Source organism: Elgaria multicarinata, chromosome 14 (genome assembly GCF_023053635.1).
Source record: "Elgaria multicarinata webbii isolate HBS135686 ecotype San Diego chromosome 14, rElgMul1.1.pri, whole genome shotgun sequence".
NCBI lineage: Eukaryota > Metazoa > Chordata > Lepidosauria > Squamata > Anguidae > Elgaria > Elgaria multicarinata.
In genome coordinates this window covers 12953699-12973749 of record NC_086184.1, presented here as the reverse complement: position 1 = coordinate 12973749, position 20051 = coordinate 12953699, and the positions used below count along the sequence as shown (strand labels likewise).

Below are 20051 nucleotides of genomic sequence, written 5' to 3'. Positions count from 1 at the left end.
TAATTCAAGAAATGAAGGCATAAGAGGCATAATTCAAGCTTTTTACCGCTTCCCCTTCATGTGATAACTTGTAACACAACAGAGCTGGTTTCTCTCTGCTTATAAGAAGTCCCTTTCTATCCTATTAGGCTTGAAGGCAGAAACCTTTTCACACTTGTGAGCTATGTGACGGAAGAAGACGGAAGAAATCTTATTGTCAAATGGGTGGGAGTGGACCAATCGCTAAAATCATCAAGTCCTTTGCTTTTGAGTCATCTTCCACAACAGGTTATGCAGGATTCTCAGACATACTCTGGAACCTCTTCAACCTGTTGGCAGCAGCAACTGCGTAGAAATGTTTCTGTAAAGAAAAGAGAAACAATGAGATGCTTAAGTTAGCTGTGATGCTATCCAAGATGTTCTGAGCTTCAAACCAGGAAATGGTTAGAACCTAGCTAATAGATTTGCCAACCCTGGTTTATGGCAGGATCACAGGCACTGAGACTTCTAGATCCCTGCATGAAGGTATCTTTGATTTACTTTCGCATTTATATCCTTTGTTTTATCCTGTGCTGTTCTTATTTATTTTTGTTTTAATATTAGTACCGTATGCTTTCAATGTCTTGTACACCACCCAGAAAACTTCGGTTATTGGGCAGTTCAAAGTATGGTAAATAAAAATAAAATATCCTCTTTCAACCCATGAAGTCCATCGACTAGCTCGGTACTCATATGTCACATTCAGAATGCTCTTTCTGCCTGCTCGTCAGTGTTTCCCACCACGTCTACACAGCTGCCCTGCCTGCCGTTAATTACAACAATTGGGGGGATCCAAGGTGTTGACGTGGTCAAAGGAAAAGCGGCCACGATCTTGACCTTTCTCATTGTGACTATGTTCTCTCCTAGGGGAGACATGAGCTTCCTGGTTTTATCACAGCACAAAGTCCCATGTTTTACCCATCACAACCTTCCCCGTGGTTCCTGCAATGCTGCGACAAAAGCCGCCCAATCACCAAGGGGTAGCAACTGCCATACAGGAGAAGTCCAGTGGAATGGACACGGCTTAAGAAAGACCGGAGCAGGCCAAGGGAACATCAAGGATTAACTCCATTTGGACTGCCCTCACCAGGAAATAATGAGCCTCGTGTGGCGCAGAGCGGTAAAGCAGCAGTTTCTGCAGCTGAAACTCTCCCCACGGCCTGAATTCGATCCCAGCGGAAGCTGGTTTCAGGCAGCCAGCTCGGGTCGACTCAGCCTTCCATCCTCCCGAGGTCGGTAAAATGAGTACCCAGTTAGCTGGGGGAAAGGTAATAACGGCGGGGGAAGGCAACGGCAAACCACCCCGCTATAAGGCGTGCCAAGAAAACATCAGCGAAAGCTGGCGTACCTCCAAGAGTCAGTAATGACTCAGTGCTTGCACGAGAGGTTCCTTTCCTCCTTTCACCAGGAAATAAGAGGTGAAGCAGGGCCATTCTACCATTCAGCCTTGCTGAATCTTTTTTTTTTTCCTTTTCCCTCCCCTTCCCCTTTTCCTTGTATGTTGTGTCTTTTTAGATTGTAAGCCTGCATGCAGGGGTTGTCTTTTGCTGATGGATTGTAAGCTGCTCTGGGAACCTTTCTTTGGGCCGAGGAGCTGCATAAAAATACTTTAGATGAGTCTCAGAAGACCAGAAGAAAAGCCCTGCTGGCTCAGACCAAGAGTCCATCTAGTCCAGCATACAGCTTCTTGCAGTGGCCCACCAGAAAGAAGACACCTCTGGGAAGCCCACAGGGTCATGAAAACAATAGCTTTCTCCTCCTGTCATTCCCCAGCAACTGGTCTTCTGAAGCTGGAGGCATCATGGGAGGGGCCATAGCTCAGTGTGATCAAGCACATGCTTTGCATGCAGAAGGTCCCAGGTTTGATCCCCAGCTTCTCCAGGCTTGGTGAGGAAAGGAATCCTGCCTGAAAACCTGGAGAGCTGCTGCCAGTCAGTGTCGACAACACCAGGCTAGATGGACCAATGCTCTGACTCAGTAGAAGGCAGCTTCCTAGGTTCTGAACCATCATGACTAGTAGTCAACAGTAGCCTTATCCTTAATCAATTTGCCTTTCAGCCAGGTCAGTCCAAAACAAAATCTCTCTCATCCATGATCTGATTGTGGATGAGGGGGCTGACCTGGTATGTATCACTGAGACCTGGGTGGGGGAACTGGGAGGGGTTGCTCTCACCCAGCTCTGCCCTCCTGGGTACTCGGTGCAGCACCAGCACAGACTCGAGGGCTGGGGAGGGGGTGGGTTGCCGTGGTCTATAGGAATACAATCTCCCTCTCTAGGCTTCCTGTTCAGTCGAGTGCTGATCTTGAGTGTTTGTACTGTGTGTTGGGTACTCGAGACAGATTAGGGATTCTGCTGGTGTACATGCAGAGATGACTCGGGCGGTTGACACGATCGCGCCCAAGTGTCCTCTCCCTCTGAGCAGAGCCCGGTCAGCTCCTTGGTATACACCTGAGCTGAGGGCGATGAAGCAAGAGGGGAGACGGCTAGAACGCAGGTGGAGGAAGACTCGTGCTGGGTCTGATCGAACACGGGTTAGAGCTCACTATCGAGCCTACTCTGTGGCGGTGAGGGTGGCAAAGAGACAGTTCTTTTCCACCAGCATTTTTGCTGTGTGGTTTTATCCTGGTTGCGCTTTTTATACTGTATTTCGTAATTGTGTTTTTAACCAGCTGGGTGTTTTATTGTGGTTTTAATTTTTGTGAACCACCCAGAGAGCTTCGGCTATTGGGCGGTATAAAAATGTAATAAATAAAATAAATAAATAAATAAATAAATTTCAAAGCCACCTATGATAGTGGTCCTTTGAGCACACTGTGAAAAAGTCCTTCTTTTGATCTATCTAGAACAGGTGCAGGGCTTCAGGGCCAGGGCCAAATTTGGCCTTCCAGGGTCCCCCAGATGGCCACGATCCGTTCCCCAAGCATCTCCCCCTTTCCATTAAGGTGACTGGAGAACATATGGGAAGAGTCAATGCATTGAGCAAATGCCTTGAATTGTGCCCAGTAAAGAGTAAGGAAGCCCCCCACAGGACGTACCTTCCATTTCCGCTGAGCCATATAACGCTGCAGGAGCAGCTGAGACTTCAAGCGAGCTTTGGATTTCTTGGCTTTGGCAGGCAGGTCCGTCAGCCATTCGTGTTTAAGGCAATTGGCTGCACTCGTCCGGCCGCTGGGAGGATTTGGGCAGAAGGAAAGCAATTTGTGAATGGGCAGCTGACCCAATTATTCGGGAACCAACCGAAATTGGACATATAGGCCCCGTCCACACGTAGTGAGAAGCTGGCATGGGTGAAAGCTGGAGAGGGTTTGAGGTGGTTCACAAGCCGCACGGAACCCTAAAATAGCCCATCGGCTCTGAGTGGGTGGTCAACCACACCAACAACCCACCGTTGCTGGGTTCGCATGTGACGACAAACCATGGCGGGTGCTTGGATTGCCAACCTGTTGTCACTATTAGCCCTGGTGGGCTGCAACGATCATGAAAACCAGGTCATAGTGTTTTTATTTATTTGGCTTGCTTTTAAAATGTATAAACTGCTCTTCATCCACAGGATCCCGGGGCAGTGTACGCAACGTTAAAAACCACAGATCCCATATTAAAAAAAACATAATTAAAAAGCAAATGGAACAACAACTCTTTGATCAGAAAGCCAAACAAAAACACACCCATTAAAACTTTAAAATAACTTACGTATCTTTACATTAAAATGATAGGACACCCAGGCTTAGCCATTGACCACAGTGGCTGGGGATGGTATGAATTGTACTCCAATACATCTGGAGGGGACCAAGTGGGGAAAGACGGGTCTTGCGCATATCACTGCGCACGCAGACATCTGATTCTCACCATCACTTCAACGCATAAAGGTCTGGTGGGCATCAGCAGCAAATGCAAAGAAGATGGAGTGCAGCCAGCCAATGCGTTGCCTTTCCCCACCCACCCCAAAAAAGCATGGAGCACTCATAAGAAGAGGAAAGATGGCTGAATGGACAGAGGGTTCTGGCAGCCTGGGATGGACTCACTGATAGCGTCCAGACCTGGAGGCTGCAAGACCAGATACCAAAGGGCTGTACCTTTTCTCCTTAATGAGGAGCCTGGAAACAAAGTCTTTCGCCTCTTCCGACACTTGCTCAAAGGCTTCCGCGTCGAAATCCCAGCTGCAATTGACAATATAGTTCATGGTCTCCGTGTCAGTTTCGCCAAGGAAGGGTGATAAGCCGCTGACCCTAAAATAGGGAGCAAAAGCGGTATTCGTAGGCGGTGCCTCTTTGCACGCGTGTCATCTGCCAGCCCGCCTATGCTTTGTAGTGCCTTTAAGAGCTCCCAAAGGGCTCTGCAGCCTCTCTACAGGTCTAGTTTGGAATCGTGGAAAGCCAACAGGGGTAAGCAGGGCCTTCTCGGCGACCGCTCTCAACATCTGGAACTCCTTACCAAGGGAGGCCCACCTAGTCCCTACTCTGATGGCCTTCTGCTGGTAGGTTAAGTCCTTTTTATACAGACAGGGCTTTGGTCTCATAAGCTGGCTTATCATGTAAATTTGCTGCAATTGCTTCGACTGCTGATTGTTTTGAGTAATTATTCAATGTGTTTTACTTGCTTTCCTTTTAAGGGTTTCAATTGTTACTTTGGATTTCACTGCCATTCACCGCAGGATATAAATAAAATTGGGGTTGAAGCAGGGTTCCCAAACCAGCTCTCTAGGTGTTCAAATCCTTTACGACCGCCGTAGTTTCAACATTAGACCTAAGAAACGGCAGAGCTGCCATCAGATCTCATCAAGGATAGGCGACTGCCAGACAGGTCAGGTACGTCCCGCCCGGGGGGGGGGGGGGCAGGGGCTCAACATCATTCCTGATCAGGCCGAAGAAGTTTGAGGCGCTTTGGGCATGATCCAATCTGCCCCAGACTGCTTCGGTCTGATTCAGATTCGGCCCGAGGTAGGCCAAATCGGTCTGCTTCTATTCAGGATCTGGATTCGGACCTGGGGTGATACATAGCCTTACTATGTACCCTTCTCTCTCCCTCACCCACCCACCCCCACCATCATTCCTATCCTGGAGAATGTACCAGAGCAAAGGTAATGCAAAGACCAGCTCCAGGCTTTTACGACATTCCTCTGCATTCCAGCCTTACAAGATCCCACCTGCTCCTCTTATGTGAGAGCTACTGTTATCCTGACTACCACCCGCCCTCGCTCCAGAAGGGTTTACTCACAGCATGTATGCTATGACGCCTACACTCCACATGTCCGTCGGGAACGACACAAACTCATAGTTCACCACTTCAGGAGCCAAGAATTCCGGCGTGCCAAAATTAACTTTCAGCTTCTCACGGGGCTTGTACCTTTGCCAGAAATATATGCGAGAGAGAGAGAGGTGAAAGCCATGAAATGTCGCTCGGAAATGAACATCTTCATGTTAAAGTTCATTCGGCCCCAAGGGCCAAATTCCATGAGGGAAAAGCTCTCAGGGGGATGGGGCGGGGCCAAAAATACCAACGTATTTTTGCCTCAAGCTCTTAGTACCAGTAAATTAGCCTTCCGAGAGGCATTTCAACCTTTTTAGGAAAGGAAAACCGCAAAAGCTGGAAATGATGGGTGGTCAGGAGAAAAGGTGTGGGCCAGGAGAAATGAACAAGGCCTTCTGAGGAAACGAACAAGAGACGGCTGAACTGGTTGTGTTCCCGACGTGTTTTGATGTGAGTCTTTATCAAGGGAACTGGGGAATATAAACTATTAAATACTTGGCAAATTATAAAATATACATCAAAACATTGAATAGACAATTTCACGTTTCCAAAATATTATGAATTCGCCGATTAAAACTAAACTATCCTGATATTAAAATTCTATATACATATGTTTTATAATCAGACAAAAGCTTTCAAAAACCTGACATAATGTGTGTTTAAAAACAAAACCATCTATAGGGCTGAAAATTGTATCATCTGATAGAAAACATGTCATTCCACCGCAAGGTCTCCCAATCCCAAATAAAACTCCCAAATAAAAAAGGGAGCAAGCTTCGAGAGACTTTAAGGATGTAAGAAAGGTTTGAAAAACAGCTCACAAAGATAAAGAGAGGCCGCATAAAATCCACACAAATTAAAACAGTGTAACATACACATTTTGGTGATTGCGGAATAGACAGAAGCCCAATTATACCATTGTAAAAAAGAATAAATGGTTAGCTTGTTAGTAAGGGTGAGGCCCAGGCATAAGTTAAGTGCTTTTTGAATACGAGAGTTGGTACTTGGAGTGCCTGCAACAGCAAAGTGCCTTGCGTGTGGATAATGGGCCTGTCAGACGACACACTAAGCCATGGTTAGGCCGCTAACCCTTTTGCATCAAATAGTAAGCGTGCTTAAACTGTGGTTATGTAGCCAATGTGGTTAGGAATGGTTTCCACAACACAATGACCCTGTTCAGATGACACGCTAAACTATGGTTTGGCTGCTAACCCTTTTGCAGCAACTGATGATTGAACGTGTTTAAATTGTGGTTAGGTAGCCACCATGGTTAGGAATGGTTCACATGACATGTGAAGCTATAACGTTTAGCTCAAAATGCTTAACCATCGTGGCTTAGCATGTCTTCTGAATAGGGTCATTGTCGCATTTAAAGGGCTGCAAAATAGAGCAAATGGCTGACGTTAGAACATAAAGAAGAACCTCATCAAAAGACATAAAGGTAAAAATGAGGGAGGGTCTTACCTCCTGGCTAATCCAAAATCAATTATTTTAATCTGGTTTCCTGTGTAATTCACACATAGAATGTTCTCTGGCTGCAAGAGAAGAGAGCAGGCTTCAATCCACATTTGCAATCTTTTCAGAACCTGCTTTTAACTTGCAATAGCCCCGTGTGTCTTAGCGATTAGAACGCTTGCTAAGATTTGGATCCCTGCCATGTTGAAATCAAAGTGTTCCCCACTCCCACAATTGCAGTCTTTTGTATCTATCGTAGTTCCACAAACCTTGGGGTTCCCTTAAACCTGCTAGTACCTCCGTCTTGAGCACGGGTGGTGCCATTTTGGCTGCCTAAGCCATGGCATTATACAGCCTGAATAGAAAGAATGTTTATGACGACTTTATGGGAATAAGCTGAAATTTCCGTCACCTTCAGGTCTAGATGAAGAATGTACTGTTGATGCAGGTAATGAATTCCTTCACATATTTGCTTGGTAAAAAGGATGGCATCTAATTCAGTAAGATTATAGTTTTCATCTATGATCCGGTCAAATAGCTCGCCGCCATCAACGCTGACACAGTGACGAAACAGAACATGAAGGAGAGAAATAGGTATCCTCTTATTAGCTCAAGTGTTTTATCTACATCACATCCAAAATTCAGCAAATATTGGCTTGCATCCAATATCAGTCTAACTTAAGTTCCACTCATTTAAATGAGACAACAGACCAGCAAAAATTAAATATGACTGAGGGTGTGCAGTTATTTGGGAGGACTCTTACGTGATTTACTTCTGAGTCAACTTTTTCAGGAATTGTGCGGCATGACTCCAGTTCTATACACTTACGCATGGGAGTAAGTCTGGGTAAAAATGTACAAGGTCGGGCAATGCATCAAAGCAATGAAATGGGGCTTTCAGTGCAATTCTATACATGTCTTTGTGGAAGTAAGCCCTAATGACTTCAGTGGGACTTAGAGCTTTTCTACCCGAGGCATTTGTTGTGCATTTCTCATTCCCTACTCCCGACTGTTTACAGGTTCTTTACACAGTGTCATGACCCTCCAGTTGAGCTGCTTTTGTTTTTGGTAAACAGTACTTTCTGCGAGTTTTTGTTTGTTTGTTTTGGAACATGGAAAATGGGGTATTATTCCTGTTCTTGAAAGAAAGCCCAATTTCCTCTTGTGTATTTGCGCTATTCCGCTTCATCACACTGCCACTTAGAGGTTATGTAGCAGAAAATCAGGAAAGGAACCAATCCTTGTGTAGTGTTTGGATCTCAGTTCTGTGACAAAACTGAAAGTAGATGCAGCAGATTAACGACCTCACGTAGAAAAGCCCTCACTCACAGGTAAGCCTGTATAGCATTGCAGCCTCATTAGTCTCAACTTAAAACCTTATGTCAATGGGATTTAAGCATGACTAACTCTTGCAAGTTGTATTATTGCTGCTGTTATCATTATTAGTGTTGTTGTTGATGGTGGTCTTGTTCTTAATTTATCCTGACTTTTAACAAAGTATTCAAGGCAGCTTACAAAGATAAAATTTAAAAAAAAACTAAAACAGCATAGTGAAAGAGACCAATATAAAACAATACTGAGCACATCTTTAAAAATACATGTGCAATAATAATAATAATAATAATAATTAATATTTCTTACCTGCCTCTCCATTTGGATCGAGGCAGGGAACAATAAGTATAAAATACATAAAACTGAATTAAAAACATAGTATACATCATTAAAACATCCTAAAAGCATCCTAAAATTCCACTGATAGGCCTGCCGGAATAGATCAGTCCTTATAGCTTTCTTAAATGCTAAAAGACTGTTAAGTTGACGAGTCTCCTCCGGCAGGCCATTCCACAGTCTGGGAGCAGCAGAAGAGAAGAATAGCACCAACTACAGTTTAAAACATGAAAACCAAACAGCAGCAACAGGAATTTTAACCCTGATACAGATCTTTAAAAGCCATTGCAATAGATAGATTGTGCCCTATACGTTTTTTCACTTGCAGAGTAAACTCAGGAGAGAATCCAAAGAAAAAGCTTACAGCACCAGGAATGAGCCTTTCTTGTGGAAGACCCTCAAAAGCTTATAGTTTGGTTTATTCGCATGTCTCCAGTGGATCCATTTGCTTGCATTGCCCCCTGGAAGTCATATTTGTCCTGTTGCAAGATATATGTGGCCCGACCCATCTCCTTTTAGGGAACCTTTCTCTCACTGCCTCCCCCAAACGCTTTTCAATAACACTGAGCTCCTTCGACTCCAAAAAATAAATAAAATACTCTTAAGCTATTTTGTGACTCACTATTCCATGATTAAGGTGAGGTTGTTCTTGCTCTCAAAAGCATCGTAGAGCTGGATCAAATTCACATGATTCAGTTGGTTCATGATGTTGATCTCATTTTTCACTTCTTCCTGGAAGAGCAGAGATTAAGAGCTTGTGAGTGCGTCCTTTAGACAATGACATCCACCTCCCGCGTGCCTCCTTCTCCTGCTCGTTCTTCCGTAGCAAAATAGACCCCTTTTATTCTGACTATTTTTAGAAAACGGAATGTGTCACGATCTCCTGTTGCGTGCAGGAAAAGCGGTGCGATAAAAACAGCCCCTGAATGGGCCACATGGACTTTGTTTACTTCCTGTTTCCCCTCCGGGAAGAATGAGAAAGTAATGAAGGACAAACGCAGGGGCAGAGAAGCGACAGTAAGGAAATGCGATCCCCCACCCCCGTGTGATGACGCTCTAAGAGGTTTTTTGCATGAGCCAAAGTCTGAAGACATATTAATGTTTCTTGCAGACTTCCCAGCACTCTCCGGATATTTTGGATCAACTCCCAGGCTTGGAAACTCCCCTGCACTTTTACTTTTGTGTTGTCAAACTGAGAGATAAGGTTGCCCAGTCTTCCCCAGACATCTGAAGTGGCCTCCAGACATTCTGGACTGCAACTCCCATCAGCACCCAGCATGGCCGCTGGTCAGGGATCATGGGAGGGCCGAAGTTCAAAATATCTGGAGGGCACCATGTCCGGGAAAACCGAGGCAGTCCCAGCATCTCCTGGACATCCCTCCCCCAGTTCTGTTAGATCAGCCTTCTGCAACCTGCCCCAAGCAATCTAAAATACTATATCTAAAAGCTTATCTACACCAGTTGCTGGGGAACATGGGTGGGAGGGTGCTGTCGCACCGTGTTCTGCTTGTGGGTTCCTGGTCGACAGCAGGTTGTCCACCGTGTGAACAGATTGCTGGACGAGACGTTCCCAACAACTGGTGTATATAGGCTTACTGCCTCTGATCCCGGAGGTAGCACATAGCCATCAGGACTAGTAACTATTGATAGCCTTCTCCCCCAGGAATTTATCCAACCCCCTTTTAAAGCAATCACCACATCTTGCGATAGCGAGTTCCATAGTCTAACTACTCGCTGTGTGAAGAAGGATGTCCCTTTATCTGTCCTGAATCTCCCACCAATCAGCTTCATGGGATGACCCCAGGTTCTAGTAGCATGGGAGCAGGAGAAAAATGTCTCCCCCTCCACATGCTACACACCATGCTTAATTTTGTACACCTCAATCGTGTCTCTCTTAGCCTCCTGTTTTCCAAGCTAAACAATCCCAGCTGTTGTAATCTTCCCTCATAGGGGAGATGCTCCAGCCCCTTGATCATTCTAGTTGCCCTTTTCTAGTAGAATGTCATGCGGTTGCGGGATGACTTGCTGGAACCCTGAAGAGGAGCACTCCTTTTAGAAAGGAAGATACAGGGAAACATTTTGTCCTGCTCGTCTTGCTTTTATTTTTAAGAGGCCGTCATTACCCTTTCTTTCGCCACTTTCACTTTGATGATCTTGGCCGCCAGGCAGAGTCCAGTTGACTTTTCCGTACACTTGTGAACTTGACCAAAACGCCCCCTGTTGAAAGATGGAGAACACAAGGCAATGAAGCCCAAAGGGAAAACAGCTTAGGGGGAAACTCTCTGCAGACGCCTTCGGACACCAACTATTCTTATCGACAATTAAAAATAACCTGGTACAAAGCGAACGGAATCGGGAGGTCAAGAGTCAAAGAGCTCTTCTTTCTCCCGGCTTAGGAGGATTAAGCTTGATCTTTCGAGCCAGTTGTTTGATGCTTACATTAAAAGATTACACCCATTTCACAATGGAACGATGGCCCAGCAATTGCCTCCGTTTGGTTCTGTAATGGTACATGTTTCATCTGCTGTCCTTTAGCAATGCATTTACCAAAGCTCTCTTCAAGTGGGTAAGAACATCAGAAGAGCCCTGCTGGATCAGACCAAGGGTCCATCTAGTCCAGCACTCTGTTCACAGACTGGCCAACCAGCTGTTGACCAGGGACCCACAAGCAGGACATGGTGCAACAGCACCCTCCCACCCATGTTCCCCAGTAACTGGTGTATATAGGCTTATTGCCTCGGATATTGGAGGTAGCACATAGCCATCAGCATATATCTCTGGGCTGAATTTGTCCCTTTCTAAAATGGCACTAGAACCAAAACTATTTCCAGGATTTTGCCATTGCTCCGTTAGACCCTCTAGATGGCAGGAAATGTCAGTTCTACAATCAGATGAACGTTATACAATTTGCACTGTGATCTTAGGCAGGTTTTCTCAGAACCTTCGTTGTGTGCAGTGGGGTTTACTCCCATGTAAGTGTGCACAGGGTTGCAGCTTTAAGCAGGTTTGAACATAGGAATTGTATTTACATTTCTTGCATTTGCACCTGCTATGACCAGATAGGTGATTGGCCTTTGGGGAGAGTGAGGTACATATGTGCAGACACTGCACATTTCCCTTCCCAGAAGTCACCCCCTGGACCCCCCCAAAATCCCCCATGCTGCCGCAAGACTCTTAAAAGAGCCAAAAACATTGGTACCAGTGGAGGCTCTTTTAAAGCCTAAATGCAGCAAAGAAGGGGCAGTTGTTTTGGTGGGGTCACAGGGTTAGAGTGGAGGATTATCCCACCTCCTCACCTCAGTTCCCCTATTCCATCATTGGGCTTTGTAAAAATGGCATTGTCACAAACGGAGGGTTTTTTTAAAGCCTCACTTGCAATGTGGAAGGGATGAGAGGAAGACCCTTATCCCTCTGATTGGAGATGAGAGCAAGGTCCCGATGGTTTATGGGGTACAATGAGTGCTATGACCACATTATAGTTGGACTTACCTGTGGCGTTACACCCCACAAGTCAATTCCAAATGTATGTCTGCAGTTTGTAAGTCTGTGGTTTTTAGAATGTTGGCCTGAGTGAGCGGAGTTAGAATGTCTTGGGAGGGGGGAGGAGTGATATATAAGGGAAGGACTGAGGGGATTGTGAGTTCTTGTCCTTTTCAGGGAATCTTTTCAGGGAGACTTGTTAGGTACTCTTAGCGTCTGTAGTGCTCTTTGTATTTATGGTACTTAAGTTCTGGGAAATTTGAGAGTCAGTGTAGTGAGTGGTGTCTTTAGAGTGTGGTGTGCACATAGTGGAAGTATATTAATCAATACTGATAATAAAGGAAGTTCAAGAGTGATTGTGTGAGAAAAAGGAAAGCGCGAATGTGAATGAGTGACCGGATTGTATGAAAGGTTTCAAAAAGGGTTTTAAATGTTGTTATTTGAAACAAAGCTTATGAACTTTTAAAAATAAATTTTGATTGTTTTGTTTTTAAACTACCACAAAAAGCCCACGTGTCTGTTTGGCATTTGTCATCTTAAGTTTACACATTCAGCACCCACTCTGACAATCATTCACCTAAGCAGATATAACTCACAGCGCATTATTATATATATTAAAATCCTTCTCCATTTTAAACCCCTTTCTCCACATAGTTTGGAGGAAGGTGGTTCTCATCCCTTGCCTCAGGCATATCAAGCGGTGGTGCTTGGCTTGAGCAGGGAGTAGCCTCGGCCGGGTCTGGTGTTCAGAGCCTGTGTCGCCCCATAATAAGTGGTGGCAGACGTGAGGTCTGGTGTTCAGAGCCTGTGTCGTGGCACATTATAGTTGGACTTACCCTCCAAGGACTTCATGATGGCAAACAGAATAGGAAGCTGTTAACTCCGTTTGCTTGATGCTCACTATGCGATGTTCAAAAGGTGCGGGAGGCGGAGGGCTGTCGTCTAAAGGAGAAGCGAACCATCATCACATGTATTCTTCTTTACAAACAGCTGTGTGGTCTCTTTTGCTTGAACCTTCACTTCCCCAGGAGGAGATGCAGCAAAACGCTACAGCATTCACACATGCACATTCCCACATGATGGAGGTATTCTCCTAATGAGGTAGCCGAAGGTACTGGCAAGGGAAGCAAGAGAAGCTGCTGGCAGGCAAAGCAGGAGAAGCCGTTTCGCCTGCCAGCAGCTTCTCCAGCCAGCAGGTGAAGCAGGACAAACTGCTGGCAGGTGAAGCTACTGGCAGGTGAAGCAGGAGAAGCCGTTTTGCCTGTCCGTAACTTTGCCTGTTTCACCTCTCAGCAGCTTCTCCTGTTTTGCCTGCCAGAAGCTTCTCCAGCCAGCAGCTTCTCTTGCCAGCAGGCGAAGCAGGACAAACTTCTGGAAGGCGAAGCCGCTGGCAGGTGAAGCAGGCAAAGCTACTGACAGGTGAAATGGCTTCACCTGCCAGTAGCTTCACCTGCCAGCAGTTTGTCCTGCTTCACCTGCTTCTCCTGCCAGCAGCTTATCTTGCTGGCTTCGCCTACCAGTACCTTCAGCTGCCTCATTGGGAGAATACCTCCGTCATGTGGGAACGTGCATGTGTGAATGCTCTGGCATTTTGCTGCATCTTCTCCTGGGGAGATGAAGGCCCTGTATTCAACGGCCCTGTATTCAGGCTTCTCCTTAACCCAGGATCAGAGCTCATGGCTTAACAAAGTTGATCTCAGATCCTGGGTAAAGGGGAAACCATGGTGAACTTTAATTGAGGTTAATCTCAAGATTGACAAACTACTTTTGTAAACCGCCCAGAGAGCTTCAGCTATATAAATGTAATAAATCAAATCAATCACTTTTCTTCTATTTGAGAAAGGAGCAGGAACTTACTCCAGTTTGAGAATGCCCCTTCCCAAAATAAAACATCCCCCATCTGTAGAAAGCTACATGTCCAGGAAAACGATTCTATGCTTGTTTTCTATATCCAGGGTTGTCGTCATTGTTGTTTTAATGGAGGAACTTCCAATCATGTTAACCCCCAACCTGTGGCCTGATGCTGTACAGTCTAGACAAAAGTTTTAACACCACATCTCCTGTGGGAGGTAGGCAAACACAGATCGTAACATGGTAAGAGCTGGAAGGGGCCTTGTAAACCAGTGGTGGGCAGAAAGTAGATCTCCAGATGTTTGGAATTGCATCTCCCAGCTTTCCTGACCATTGTCCATGCTTGCAGGGGCTTCTGGGAGTTAACATCCGAAACATCTGGAGATCTAACTTCTCCCCACCACTGTTGTAAGCCCCCAGGCAGCTGTGTCCATCGCTATCAACAAAACAGTTGTAGCCTTTTTCATCAACGCCAGGCACTTGCCATTGGTAAAGCAAATTGGTCTTAACCGCCCATTCAAGACGAAGCAACCCAAAATACTTTGCATTACAAAAGCGAACAAGATATTATTGCTAGGAAAATCCATTTCTCCCCCAGAGAATTGAAGGTCAGCTGAGAGGGACCACAGACATCTGAAGGGAAGGTTGTGGCAGATGAAGTGAGCATCCCTGCTAATAAAGTGCTACTGCTATGTCCCGGTGTACCCTGGTTCCACTGCTGGAGAGCATTCAGGTGACACAGGACCAATGACTTACCAATGACCAGCTCCTCCGCTTTGCCAGCTCCTAGCAATTTAGCATTTTCTGCCCCCTGACTGGATCTGCTCTCTCGCCTCCCTAAGGCTGCACTTCTTGATTCCGCAGATTCTGATTTGTCATCATCTTTTATAGAGTCTTTTGTTGCTTCCTTGGGGCTTTTTGCCAAGCCTGCTGGATCTTTCCCAGAGTCCTTTGCAACAGAACCAGGGCTTGATGCAGCCTTGCTTTGGCTCTCACCTTTCTCTTCAGTCTTTCCCAGAGGTGGTGTTGGCTGTACTGGTTCCACGAGTTTGGGCTTCCGCTCACCTTGCTTATTAGGTGACCTCAGCCCTTTTGAGTCTTGAGCGGGTTCAGTCCTGCTGCTCTTAGAGGGCAGCTTAGCTTTACAAGGCTCAGGCAAACGTTTCGCTCCTTCGCCTGTCGAAGGAGGAGGGAAAGGAGACGATACATCCACACTTCTACCTCCATGACCGTCGACACTTCCTTCTTTTCTCTTTGAAGTCTTCTCTTGAGTATCACTCATCTGCACATTGATTGAAAGCCTACGAAGCAAAAAGAAAGAAAGTAATCTTAGACACTTCTTTCTGGCCTCTTAGAGTGTGTCTACATAAAGGGTAATGTGTTATTTACCCAAGGCTTTTCTGCTTCCGGGTTTCTTTGGGGCAATGTTATGGGCTGTGTTACATGGGAGGAGAGGGGACACAAGGGGATTGAATTGAATACTTCCTATCTGTTCAGTTCCATTGAGTTCTATTGAGACAGTGCCATCTATTGGCAGACGATTCTGCTGTTTTCCGGCTATTACCACTTTAAAAGTGGTTCTTTTTATCCCTGTATTTCTAAAGGATTCCGCAGGAGATGTCCTGGATGTCGACGACATCATGAAATCAACCCGCAAACTTCCACGAGTGGCTAATCACGAGTATGCAATAAATCACTTGTTTAGAGGAGCCCTGTGTTGGCCCTAATAAAAGTATTACACTACTGTGACTTTGGGATCCCCCCCCCACACACTAAAAGACACATCACAGGAGTGTCAAGTCTCTTTCAGCATATCATTGGTGGGCAGGGCCAAAGGGGTTGGGACCAAAAAACTGCTGATCAAACTATAGCAGGACTGGTCCTCCATCTATGTTAAGGCCTTTAAACTTGTCATGTGTTTAAGCATTTAATGTTTTAATACTGTATTTTTTAATTTTAATTTCTGTACATTTCTTTTCCTAGGTTTACAATGTATATCTTTTAAACTTTGTAAGGCTGCCTTGAGGCCCAGTATTGGGCAAAAGGCGGAATAATAATAATAATAATAATAATAATAATAATAATAATAATAATAATGTGGATCTCTGAAGACCTGGATTGGGAGGGTCCCAAAACACGGGGAAGATAATCTTCTCTCACCTAATAACAGAATTTCGCCTTTAGAAAAACAAACATGCCCTCTGGCCACTAGGTCACACTACTCCATTTGGCTCCATTTTGGCTCCATTTGCCTGACAGCGAGAGCCAGTGGAGTTGGGAGACACACAAAAAAGCAGGCAGCGTGTGATTAATTTATGGGATTTGCCACCCCAAGATTTGGTCACGGCCACTGTCTCAGCTGGGAAGTCAACCAGGTCATGGAGGACGGTTAGAAGCCCATCAATAGCTACTGGCCGTAACAGCTGAATGGACAATGGCCTAATCTACGCCAAGCAGGATATTGCACTATGAAAGTAGTATATAAAAGGCAGGAGCCACTGGCTATTGTGGGAAGCAGGATGTTGGACTACATGGACCCTTGGTCTATTTAGTAGGGACCCTCTTTATGTTCTTATTATCCAAGAGTAGAAAAGAAGAGGCTACAGGCCGTTACCTTGTCCGAATCACTTCACTGCCAGGCTTGGAGGTGGACGGCGCGGCTTCCCCAGCAGACGGACCAAGTCTGGAGATGTTTTTTTCACTTTCCTTTGATTTTGGATTGACAGGTTTCTTAGAAAGTTCATCCAGGCCAGGGCTTTTGTCTGTATTCTGGCTTCCTGCTGGATTGCTGCCGCTTACACAGGAGAGGCCATTGTTCCGGACGCTGACCCCAGCAGTGTCCATGGGCTTTGGCCAACCCTTAGCGTTCTTTGCCTGTCCAAACGTTCCTGTCGTTTCTCGCTGGGCCATCTTCTCTTTTGCAGGTGGAGCGGAGTCAACTTTGGAAAGGACCGTACCAGCCAAGTTCACCTTTTCACACACTCCATCACAGTCACCCAACTTTTTCTCCCGGTTGTTTTCTAGGGACAGAAATTACATTCATAGGGAAAATATTAGTATGAGTCATTAGTTGGGTGACAGGAAGGTGGTGAAGCATTCAGTTTCTCTCTCCTTCTCATATTATTCCTTCACATTTTCAGAACATAAAAAGAGCCCTGATGCTGGATCAGACCAAGGGTCCATCTAGTCCAGCACTCTGTTCACACAATGGCCAACCAGCCATCAGCCAGGGACCAACAAGGCAGGACATGGTGCAACAGCACCTTCCCACCCATGTTCCCCAGCAACTGGTGCACACAGGCTTACTGCCTCCAATACTGGAGATAGCACACCACCATTTTCTGAGGCCTTGCACCAGCACCAGGCATACTTTGGGTCCTTTACAAAAGACAGTCCTCCGTTTGAAGTTGGCTTCTATATGAGTGGCTGTCCTGTCTAATTCCAGTTTAAAGATAAAGAACCATCTTTAATTGACCATCAACAGTTATTTTCTCTTTTACATATGCCACACAGCAACTACAGTAATAGCATAAATACTGGTCGAGCCACCATCTTTTTCTGCAACGGGCCGTGTGCTTTCAGCATGCACAGCTAGCACATGGACCGATTTCATTTTAAACAACAATGTGTCAAACCAGCAAATGGACTAGAAATGATGCTCCTGAGCCATACAGTCTCATATGGGAGATTGAATCAAATGCTGCTTTTAAGCCAATAAAAGCAGCATTGAAAGCTCCTTTGGGTTTTTCTGCATATTTATCAATTAGTTGATTCGAAGCCAAACGGTGGTCTACAATTGATATACTTTGTCTAAACCCAGTTTGTGCATCTGACAGGAGGTTCTCCTTGTCCAACCAGTTAATTAAGTTGTGGTGTCAAATGGCAGGAATGGGGGGGGGGTGTCTGCCCTCCTTCGCTAAATCATGCTCTTGCCTGGCGCTGAGACTTGCCTGGAATTAATCCATACTATCAACACGTCATCAACACGTCATTAATTTTTGTGAACCGCCCAGAGAGCTTTGGCTATTGGGCGGTATAAAAATGTAATAAATAAAATAAATAAAATAAATAAAATAAAATAAAATAAATCAAGCGTTCGAACAACGGACTCTGCAACAACTTTGCATTTTTATTCATTGGGATGCGTTTATAACTACCTTCCAAGGAATTCTTGCCTTCTGCCTGGATTCCTTTGTTGACGGGAGCATGCTTTCCTTTTGCACCTTTCTCTTCTGGTTTATCTTTTGTCTAGAAAAGATAAGATCAGAGAAACTCTGGTTCAACTATGGACTGGCAATGGTTAAAGAACCCCTTCTCCCTTTTATTTATTTCATTCTCAGATCCAGATTTTGGTGGGCGCTTGGTGCCCACCCCCGGTGCCACTGTCACCACTGCATCGTCACCACCACTTTAATTTGTACGCCACTTTATCACACCAGAAACAGCAATACAAAATCAGAACAAAAAATAATATTGTAGAGTTGGAAAACTGCAGAAAAGGGCAACTAAAGTGATCAAGGGGCTGGAGCAACTCCAGTTAAGCTGCACACATCTTAAAATGGGGTATCCCCCCCCCCTCATTAAGCTCACCTGAGCAAAGGGAGCATTCCCAGGAAACCCGGTTGTTTTTCAAGGAACACAGTTGTTTATACATTCTTCACTTGTCTGGGTTCAGCTTATCTGCTTTTCTGAGTGATAAGAGATCCACCATGGCAAGTGGCTGAAGAATACATGTTCCATGGAAAAATTCTGAACCCTTTCTCCACCCACTCATAAAAGCATGTACAATTAGATGCAAAATAAGGCCTCCAGACCAGAATTTAGCCACCAATGGGAAACCAAAGTCAATGCATTGGTTTCTTCTCCCACCACCCAAAAAACAAGCAAAATACAACTCAAGAAAGACAAGATAATTTCAGACCTGCACTTCCATTATGCAAAGCGGTTTCCACCTTAGGGCTAAACTAGACAAGATGCCGTTCACGCAATCTGAAGTCATCCTTGGCTGATCCCCAACCATACCTACCTTTGGTGCTGACCCCGTCCACCCCTTTCTCCCGGCCCTTGATGGCTTCCTAGCTTTTGTGCATTTCCCCCAATCTTCAAACGCCTCTCCTAAGCTTACTTCCTGGCAGTAAGAGTTTTAAACTGAAATACTCTGGGGGTGGGTGAGATGTATTTTAGCCCCACCCCAATTTGCCTTTGGTACTGCCCGCATTTTGAATGCAGCTCCTGAGAGCTTCTCCAAAACTGAATTCAACCCTTGGGCTAAAAGTGAGTCGACGTGCATCCCATAACCATTTCTCATCCAATTCCAGCCATGCTCATCTTGTCACCTCAACTACAGATAGCTCCAAATGCTAGCCTTAGTTTCTCATGCCCTGTGGTGCAGGAGTATTTTTATTCCCACATCTTCACTTAATTTCACCGTCAGATCTGGCAACTTGGAACATGTCCCTAAAGGAATAAAAACGACTCCGTTCTGGGTTTTAAAAAGACAACAAAAAAGAGAAGATGTTGAGAACTTGGGGAGGATTTAGAGGATCCAGTGGAGTTGAAGATAAAATGCTGCAAGGAGAGTCTACAGATGTTTCATATAATTTTACCAGAAGACATTATATTACTACTGTGAAAATCCCAAACGAAAGGAGCGGGGAGAGAAACTCACCTCTTCTAGGATTCCAACGAGACTCCCTTTCCGCCAGGGGACCCCACCCCTCAGAATAAAATCCACCACTTTAGAGTTTTTGAACGTGTCTCCCAAACATTTCACAACCTTGTCCACCGAGTCTACCATTTTCTCCATTTTTTCCAGTCTTTCCCTGTACTTTGAGGTGTCCTGATGCGTAGCTTTCATCAGCTTTAAGATCTCGAAGCACACACTTTGGGTATCCATCTGTTGAATGCCATCTTCAGATCTCGGACCTCTTTTTACTCCTCCGATCTGTTCAGCTGGGGTTTGCGATACACTTAGCTTGTGAAGGCCTTTCCCCAAATCCTCAATCCCTTGATTCACCTTGTGAAGCTTTCCCGTCAAATCTTCCTGGTCATTTAACAGTTTGTCGACTTTTTCATTGAGAAGGTTGAGTTTTTTGTCCATTGTGCTTAAACTGTTCCCTCTGCTAACCTGCGACCTCTGCACAAATACTTCCTCAGGCTCCAGATTACATTCAGACATTCTGATGCGAAAAGAGTTTTAAATTGGCTGCCTGCTACTTGTTGAAATTAGAGGCGAGTGCTTCGAAATCCCATCTCACTTTGGAATGAAGGGGAAATTCTAGAACACTCTGGGTGCACATCAGCTATTAGCTGCTATGCAAAATGTTCTTCA

At 45.3% G+C, this 20051-nt stretch overlaps 1 protein-coding gene across 1 annotated transcript; it reads right to left on the bottom strand.

Moving 5' to 3' along the window:
- On the bottom strand, positions 1-19844 carry MYLK3 (myosin light chain kinase 3). The gene is made up of 13 exons (XM_063141031.1): positions 19389-19844; positions 17878-17968; positions 16335-16740; positions 14477-15021; positions 12706-12811; positions 10513-10606; positions 9012-9121; positions 7134-7275; positions 6731-6801; positions 5234-5362; positions 4093-4245; positions 3055-3187; positions 1-340 (listed from the first exon to the last, which is right to left on the bottom strand). The coding sequence occupies exons 1-13, from the start codon at positions 19818-19820 to the stop codon at positions 269-271; spliced, it is 2484 nt and encodes an 827-aa protein (XP_062997101.1). The 5' UTR covers positions 19821-19844; the 3' UTR covers positions 1-268.
- Positions 19845-20051: the final 207 nt, after the last annotated feature.